This window comes from Bidens hawaiensis, unplaced genomic scaffold (assembly GCF_021521415.1).
Source record: "Bidens hawaiensis isolate Kalapana, Puna unplaced genomic scaffold, B.hawaiensis_p1.1 tig00021497_1, whole genome shotgun sequence".
Classification (NCBI taxonomy): domain Eukaryota; kingdom Viridiplantae; phylum Streptophyta; class Magnoliopsida; order Asterales; family Asteraceae; genus Bidens; species Bidens hawaiensis.
Genome location: NW_027493334.1, coordinates 143,491 through 153,181, shown reverse-complemented (window position 1 = coordinate 153,181; position 9,691 = coordinate 143,491). Strand labels below are relative to the sequence as shown.

At 36.3% G+C, this 9,691-nt stretch overlaps 1 protein-coding gene across 1 annotated transcript; it reads right to left on the bottom strand.

Annotated features, from left to right (window-relative positions):
* Positions 1-1,989: 1,989 nt before the first annotated feature.
* Positions 1,990-2,688, bottom strand: LOC143563540 (putative F-box/LRR-repeat protein 22). The gene is made up of 2 exons (XM_077051058.1): positions 2,397-2,688; positions 1,990-2,273 (listed from the first exon to the last, which is right to left on the bottom strand). The coding sequence occupies exons 1-2, from the start codon at positions 2,686-2,688 to the stop codon at positions 1,990-1,992; spliced, it is 576 nt and encodes a 191-aa protein (XP_076907173.1).
* Between the last annotated feature and the right edge of the window lie 7,003 nt (positions 2,689-9,691).

Sequence of the window (9,691 nt, the reverse complement as noted above, 5' to 3'; positions counted from 1 at the left end):
GTATTAAGATATTGAAACTCGATCAATGCCAAGAAGTTACTTAAGTCTTTCAATATCCTTAACTTGGAAATGCTTAAACAGATGATCCTTTAGTTGAATACGAATATGATCATTCCCAGTGGTTGCTATATATAGTCATGTATTGATAAGGTCCAATATGCATGACCTTGAATGCTATAAGAAACCGAGTAGTGTGTCATGCCCAGATCTCTTAGCATGGCATTGAATCAATAGACCACGCATTCATGCTCTATGAAACGTCTTAAAGCCGTAAAGAGACTTCCGTAGACTTTAGGGTTTATTCATATCCCAAGTCTATTCATATTTATTCTAATATACGCCAATGTGTTTGGACATAATTACCGGCTTAAACCTCACTACCACCGGAGCTCCAATATATATGCTGATCAGGAAACCACAAATTAATTGTTGATATGTTTTGCAAGATACGATGTGTGTGTGTAGCCACCACCAACGCATTTCGCTTGGGCAAACTCTTCCGATTTCAAAACACTTTACGCCGCCAGCTTCATACAACACCGAATGTTGTTAACCACCACCATCGTTCCATCAATATATATTTTGTTTGGCAGTTTCTTCAAGGTAATTTTAACGAGTTTCTAGCTTGGTGTTCAGCTCCAAAACATCCATGGAACAATCTAAACTTTTAGTCCTCTAATGACTCACTTAATTGGTCTTTGATTAGTAATTTAGTATGTCTAGACCGTCACATCTGGTTCGCCTGCCTAGCTCATACAGTTCCCACTAACCGGGGTCATGTTGAAGATCACCAATTTAGTTTGGTGACTATCAAAACACGACATATGGCCACTAAAATAGATGTATATATATGGCCACGTGACATGTTTTAATTGGTTCTGTAAACTACTTAACATATGCTACTTGCCATGGCTAGTTTAAAATAGTCATTTTAGGAATTTGTTTATGAAAATACCTATTTTGAGAATTTTCCCTAAATAAAAAAAGTATAAAAAGAAAATTAATTTTACTTGTAAAAGTTAATAGTTATTTGATAAATTAAAAATGAAAGTATTTAACTTCAAAATTTAATGCTTCTCATCTCTAAAATCAAGATAATTTTCTTAACGTGGGTTAACAAGTCAAAGCACTTTTGAACGGGCCGTACGTGTTTAGCTTGACTTGTTTGTCGTACGTGTTTGGCTTGACTTGTTTAAGAAACGGGTTGCATAAGCCAAGGCCACCACCACAGAGATACCAATTAATTTTCTGAAAATGAAGCCATCGTCTCCAATAGATTTCAAATTCCAATGTGTCGGCTATGGTGCGAGCGAGATAAGCAGACCCAATAAGCGTATAATTCAAAAGGGTTCATCGATCTTGATTCCGTGACAAACTTTAGCCTATCATCCTTAAAACAATCAGTAAAACCGGAGGAGCCAGCCTATAAAATCACTTGATCCATCAGTCGAAATCGAGCTGATCTCTGGAGTCTGGGACCGCTTTCAATAGCAGAATTCTTTTTCATTTTTTTATTCTAAAATAAACTTAAGATACAAAACAATCACTCGTCGAATATTGGAATATAAACAAGAAACTCACACAAAACATAGGAATATCGATCTGCCCAGCCGTACCAAGATATAAGAAACCAAAAATCGTATTTAGGAATTACACATAAACAAAACACCATATTTCAAGTACGAATTATAAATCCCAAACAAACATCCTTAGAATTCACCAAAGTTTTTAATACCAGATTTACCTTTGTCTGAGCAAGGCCGAAACCTTGTCGGTGCGTTCCCCTTATTCATCACCAGAATCAATCATCTGAAAGTCTATAAGTAAATAGACACCCTTTAAAAGAATCACGAGGATATTTGAGATATTTAATCTGTTGTGAACATCTTTTCCCTAAGTCCCCCCTCAGATCCAGGAATGTGCACCGACACAAGTCAAGTGATTCAATGTGACAACAACCATCTAGTATTGCCTGCAACCCGTTGTTTTTTATGCGGCTCCCAATGAGTTCAAGGCCACCTCATAATCCATAGTCAACAAATCATCATCCTCATCGCCATTCCATATATATACATCTAGGTTCAGTTTGAGTGTTTTTAGCAAGGTGCAATACCGACCAACAACTTCAATGTCCTCTGGCATAAATGTTACATTGACAAGACTGAGCTCCTCCAATAATGATAAATTCTTCAGCGCACCAGAATTACTGCAGACTCCAAGCTTTGCAACATATTTACTTGATATTTTTAGACGTCTAATTAAGCTGACTTGATCTGTTAACGGAAGAGAAACATATAAAAAATTTGCTTTATAAGACGGATATGTAAGTTATCAATGATTAATGAAATACAAATACCTATCAACAACATACTGAAGAAGATAACTATCGCAAAAACCAATGATGGTTAAATCAAGCAATTGGCCTTGGCTTCTATCCACAGCACGCTTACACATCTCCTGATATACCACAGCTTCGTATTTTCTTCGAGCTGGAATTCCGTCAATATAAACGGCCCTCCAGATGACAGGATCCTTGCAGATTTCACGCCAAGCAGTGCACACTTTTTGGGCATTCAGGAGTATGTCATCCACACCAATTCTTTCAAGTATATTCACCATTAAATCTGAAGGGAGCTCCGACCAGTTCCTTGTTGGCTGTGTCAGTTTGTTTATTGATTTTGATGGCATTGTCGTCACTTGATCATTTACAAAGCAAAGCAAACATGTTTTTAATAAACATATCATGCAGATTTAAAAAACCCTACATGCAACTACTGAACTAATTAGAAACCAAAATAAAAAGTCCATTATAGTATTATCAAGTAATTTCAGAGAACTCACTTCACAATGAACAAGAGAATCGTTGATTACAAACCACCGCTCCTCTGTCGAAGATCGATGATCAAACAAAGTGATGAAATGGCGGTGGTCTCATATAAATTGGAAATTATGATATATTCTTTTAAAAGATTTACCCTATTTAATGTTAGTAAAATATAACTACGTGCAGGAAAATTTCAAAATGCAAACTTTGTTTCAAACTTTGAATAGTGTCATGTGTATGCCCAATGAACTCTTGTCTATTGCTATCAGCCTATCATACATTTATTCTCTACAAAGTAGTTTTTTTTACTATCTATATCTATATATCTATATATAAGCATGAGTTAGGGACCTTTTAAATTTTAAGAAGTAACAAACCCATTGCTTTATATACAACAATATAATGCATCAAAAATTTAGAAATTAGGGGATATAATATTTAAAACTTTAGTCCCTCAACTTCACTACATTTTTGTAAAGTTTAATAATAGTTACACATATGGCCCCTATGACTTTTTTAACGGTCATAATTTTTCACACGTTAATATTTTTTTAAAAAAAATACATCATAAAAACGAGCATTTTATTCTCTTTAATTTGAGTATGATATTGTTATAGTTTTTTTAGTTTTAAAAAGTTAGTATGTTGCGCGCTTACCATTTATAACCGGGTAATAGGTCGAGTCAGGCGAGCTTGGGTCATTTGTAAAAGTACATTAGGGTCGGAATGAGTCGATACAAAAAATGGTTAATTTGGTTCGGGTTCGAGTAAAAAGGGGCCATGTCAGAACGTTGTCGAATCAGAATGGGTTTGGGGTCAAAACGAATTGGTTTATAAAAATGATTTATTCCAAATTACTGTATATTTCAGGTTTTCCTTGTTATTTTCGTTACAAGTTACGCGGATACCGTTGTTTACATGTACCGGGGCCAATGAAGTCCAGCACCACGTAACGCACATAACCCAATCTTGGTAAACGATCAACCCAGCACCCTACACCGTAAATCGCCATGAGTTACACGCGTGTTGTTGGTTAAGCATGTTTTAATGTCGATAACGTGCATTCCCGTCTGGTTACGTGTGTTCAATCTTCGATTACACGCAACTGGCTTTGCACAAGTTACGCGCCCAATTTCAGGCTATGTGCGCACTGTCATCAGGTGACGTATGTACCGACATGGACTATGTACCGACATGGACTATTCATTCAATGTAAAGTTGCGCGTGCGCCCCGCTGCATTGCGCGGGCACCCAGCTAGTAACTTTTATAAACACGCCACAAAACAACCACCAAATACCCCTCTTCAAAACGGAGAGAGACCAAACACACCAAAAATTACATCAAGTTAAAAGAACACCAATATAACCAAGAAGTCGTTCTAAACTTCGATTTATACTTAAAACCAAAGGAACCTCACAATTTTATTTCTCCAATAATGACTTCAATCTTAATATAACAACGATCCATTGGAAAGCCTCTTTCTTGACTTTTTCCAAACCCACCTGATCACGAAGCATAAGTAAATCTCTCTTAAGAAGCCACAATCATCGGCACCTTACACCAGTTGCTAACCGACTTCCAAACCTCCGAAGCCACCGAGCAATCTAACAAATATGGTCCACCAATTCAAGTGCCGAGCCACAAAACCCACACCTACTTAGTTGAACTTGAATATTTCTCCTAATTAATTTAACGCATCTTGAGTAGGTATTCTGTACAATTCAACTCTCCAAACATGGATTTGACCCTTAGACGGAACCCATTTACACCATTCAATAACAAAAAGATTGCTCATGTCTCGACTTGAGATCATTAATTTCTTAACCAATTTTACCGAAGACTCGCATGATTATCTCCCAACCACGTCCAAGAATTAGCGCCAGTTTTCCAAACCGCCGCCACTAGTCGTTTCAAGTCTTCCCATTCTTTTCTCTCCACATCGAATGTCGGGTATACGAGACCAATCCCACTGCCAAACAATCTGGTTACCATACCACCAAAATCGCTCCTTAACTTTGCAAGACTTGTTCTTTTCCAACCTGTAAATATTAGGAAATTCAACTTGAAATTTAGAATTAACTAGTATCAAGAACCCGTGCGTTGCACGGGTTATTGTATAGCACGGGTTATTGTATAGTATATCAGTTTAGAAATTAGACAAAAAGTACACTGTATGATTGGATTCCAGCCAACTTCATAGAAATAACATGTGCGGAACAAAGTATCAAAAGTTTTAATACAGTTTTACAGAATATTTCGGGCACGTGTACATAATTTTGGCGGTCTCTCCTGTTGAAGCAGAAGCAGCTCGATAAGTGATTTAATCTATGAAACTTGGCCCTGATTAAGAAACCCTACATCACATAATCAAGCAACTATTAGTTAACAAAAGAATTAGACGCAACATATTACATACATTATGAACTTGAATAAGCCTCACCTGATTAAACTTGGTTCTGAACCTGTGAATTGACAGTTTTCACCCGCTGGAGTTGGATCATCAAACTCATCATTAAACATAAGAAAATAAACCTTAAAATTCAAAACTTAAATTTGCGTAAGAAAAAGTTAGCAAGAGCACACATGTTGTAGTCTTTGCCAATCGTCACGCTATTTTTTAACCATTGTAGCACCAATGACATTAATGAGAGAAAAGACAACAAAATAGAAATTAGCCACTCTTCTTAAATGCTAAAACAATGGTATTGGTAAAAATGTATTGGTTTCATAAAGTAAACCTCTAAAAGAAACCATTCAACAATATAAACCTCAACCCAAAACCAACGGAAACAAAATCCCAATCATTTATCGTTTTTAATAAACCTAAGACAAAGCAACATTGAAATGGCAAACAAATCCAACTAACAAATTTTCCAATACACGAAATGTAACTTAAAAGTACTTGACGCTCAGATCTCCGTTATGGTTGCAACATATGTTAATATAAAAAAAAATGAACTTGTAAGTATATTTTTTGGGGATAATTTTACTTTAGACCGTTCAAAAGACAAAACTATTAAAAGAGATTCATACCTTCTTTTCTTTTGACTTTTGGAGTTTATAAATTAATTTACATCCACTGAGCAAGAAATCGCAACCAAGACGCAATCAATAGGTTTTACCGTTTAGAAACAAAATCGATTTAAAAAGGCAGTAATCAACAATAAAATAACTAACGATCACATTTATGGCTCTTGAGGATAATAAGGAGGAAGACGGGTAAACTTAAACATGATCCTCATTTTCTCTCCAAAATCCTAGTGATCAAGTTATAAGTTCCAAAAACTTGAATTCATATGAACACCTCATGTGCACCGCATCTAAGGTTACAATAGAGGCTCAGAGAGGTTTTGTAGCTTCTCCACCGGCAGGGGCGTAGCCAGCCTTAAGGGAATGGGTTCGGCCGAACCCGTATAAAATTTTGTTTTAGTGTTATATATTAGTGTATTTTGACATCGAACCCGTAGAAATTTCAACATCGAACCCGTAGAAAACCCAAATATAAGTGGTAAACAGTCGGTCTTTTGTCCCTTAAAAATTTTCGAACCCGTAGGAAAAAATTTCTGGCTACGCCACTGTCCACCGGGCCAAAACCTTAATTTCCTCTGTTTCTTTCTAAAAATCGAAATAAATACGTGCATAGAAATGTGTAAAGTCATCACATCACAGCTCGAAAACAATAACAAACATATGTTATCGAAAATAACACGGAAACAGACAGTCATCACAGTTCTAGCCTCAAAACACAAACCACATCAGCCAAAAAAGCAAACTGCCTCCAGTGTGGATGGGGTAAGTAGCAACCCTCAACGCACGCAAACTATATATCCATCTCTCTTGGACGGGTCGCTTAAAACAGCCAACACATCCCATCACCGAGCCACCGCCACCTGGCAACGGTAGGTGAAGAATACCACTCCGTCACCAAACCACCGGCTACCGGGCCATCAGGTGGTGCTAAAGCCTATGGCGACCATGGTGGGTGGCGACAGTAAGGGGTTCACTCGAACTCACCGCCGATGAGACATAAGAACCCCGGTGGAGAGGAAGGTAGAGCCGATAGAACAGAGAGAAAGAGAGCGGTGGCTTTGGCGGTGAAACCAGTTGAGAGAGAGAGAGAGAGAGATTGGTGATGGTGACTGGCATTTGGAATATCAAAAGAGAGTAATGTTAAAAAAGGTGAAAGAGGTGTGTGTTAAACCAAGAAGAGGACATCTGTAAAGAGAGGGCCACGCGTAAGAAAATAAGATTCATAACAAAAGGTACAACTTTAATGCATAAGAAAGTTATTTAATATATATATATAATTAGTATTAAGACCCCAGCGTTACGGGGCGACAAACTATGCTAAAAACTAAACTTCGAACATTATCGCGATTAACTACTCGAGGCTCAGATCATGGATTTGTTATAAATAAATACAAATTTCACACATAACCAAACTTTGATTATATATGATAGGTACATAATTGATCTCTTTCATTAAAAAAAACTTCACTGTTGCAGTCCATCTCCATCTTGGATGAACAGCAAGCACTCATTGTACATGTTCTGTAGCATCTAACTATCATCATGTTTCATCATCAGCAAGTCTAAGTCGTCCAGTTCATATCCCTCCATGCTAGTTTGACACGTTATTACCCACAAATTTGCCAAATGTTTATCCAGCTGAACATCCAGTTCTTGAAATTACTCTTATCTGCAAAGAAATAGATCATTGTAATTTAACATGATGTTTGATCACAAAACTGACAATGTGTTTGAATTGGAAACACATAGATATTATTTCATAATGCATCATGTCATACCTTTTTAGAATAGGATAAAAATGTATGTAAGGCATAGATAACCAAAGTCTTTATAGCCTAAAAAACAAAGAACACATTAGTAATACAATGTTACATATCACTAAAAATCTTCATGGATTATTAAACATGAACAACAAATGATCCAAATACGAATACATCCATTGCCCCACATTCATCTACCACATTTTTTAAAACAATATTTTTGGACCGGTAACTTGTATATATGATAGATTATAGACATAAGGCGAAACATGTCACCTCAGGATGAGCAAGCAGAACTGGTTCCAACTCATTCCATTGTGATGAAACGAATGTTATCAGATATAGAGTGCAGGCCAACATCGATAAATGTACAATAGTGAGTTTGCTTCAATTAGTCAACATATGTGTTGAGTGATTGACTATAGAACAATAGGGCTAAACTTATATAAATGATAGAACTATGTTAACCTGTTAAAAACTTTAAGGCTACTAAGAATCAAGATCATCAAAAAGATCAAATCCAAATGACGGCCTATGCTACAAAAACATGCACTACCAAACCAAAACAAACTAAAACGTAAACTAAATGGCTTTTTTAAAGCCTTACCAATAATCTAAAAAAAAAGTTTCAAATTTTCTTTATGATAAAACCATAGTCAATTACACATATTTCCTCTGTTTTTTAACACATTTAGAGTAACTACCAATCAAATATGGCTCCAAACTTACATTGTCTACTCAGTTCCTGTATACTCTTAAATCTCATTTCAAAGAATTCAACTAAGGTTGTAAAATATATGATTAATGCCCTTTAAATCTTTATAATTTGATAAAAAAAAAAATATCTTCTTGTGTAGAAAAGCACAATTTGACTTATAGCATCAATGGAAGAGGAAGAAGACATGGAACACAAATTACGAAGAAGGTGACGGTTTCATACGCAAGAGAGATGAAGCGGTTGAAGTGTAGTAGCTTTGAAGGTCCAATCAGAATATGGTACGAATTATGTTTCAGATTGTACAACACGTATTGCACAATGTCCCCTGAAAAAATATATATGTGTGTATATATATTGGAAATGAAATTAGGGCAAAGAGACGAAGGCCTTACCTCCGACGAACGATGAGGCAAACAAAGACGGCTACCCAGCTTAGAAGTCAATCAATACATTGAGAATTCACATTCTTTTCAGGATGGCTACTTTCATAATCCCTTTTGCTATATGAAGAAACTGTACCCACTTCCTTTGAACCCTAAATCACTGAACAAACCACACATAGTAATTAGGTTTCTCAATAAGTTGAGCAACTGATTTAAATTCACTATTGTTCATATTTGGTTTCACAATAATACAAAAAGAGTTTTAATATGTGGAGTGCAAGACCTAAACAACAAAAATTAAGCTACGCTAGTTACGGTATAAAGTATAAACAAACAAAACATCCATATATGTGTTGAAAGGTAAATAGAAAATTAGGATTTACCTTTTCCGGTCGCGGTAAATGGGAAATAGGGTGGACGTTGGTCAAAGGAAATGGCCGATGCCTTTATCACCATCACCTGCGAAACAAAAACACAATGTCAGATTAGGCAGCAAAAACTGAAAATCGCAAGAAGCATAGAGTTTCAAAGAAGTGTAGGTTCATCGGAAGTGAAGATGAAGATGGTGAACATGCAGTTACATAGCAGAAAGTAAAGAGACAGGTGGGATGGAGGGACAGATGTCGTGACAAAAGAGAAGTAAGATAAGATAAGCAAACGCACTAAATGATGTACAACTTGGAAAACACATATTACAACCAGCAATGCATCAAGTTAGACGAAATTGTAATATTATAAATTACCGCACCAAATGCCCGACCAAAAACATATTGCCTTGCCATCCCCGAGTTCTCCTTTAACAAAGTTATGAACTTTCAACCCAACCAAAGACAATTTGTTCACCACACCAGCAAGGTTTTTGACGTGTTTTTTCTTCTTTTTTTTTTTTGATATATTTTAATCTTTTCCATGACGTGAATGCTCTTATAAGTTGAAAAAAGAAGGGACATGATTAGATAGCTAGTCTCTACCGCTT

Bases quoted from the DNA above. Each gene is read 5' to 3' on its own strand.
- LOC143563540 (XM_077051058.1), bottom strand. From the start codon at position 2,688: ATGCCATCAAAATCAATAAACAAACTGACACAGCCAACAAGGAACTGG. The intron at 2,274-2,396 runs GTTTTTGCGATA...TTCCGTTAACAG, and splicing joins GCTTGATTTAACCATCATTG to ATCAAGTCAGCTTAATTAGA.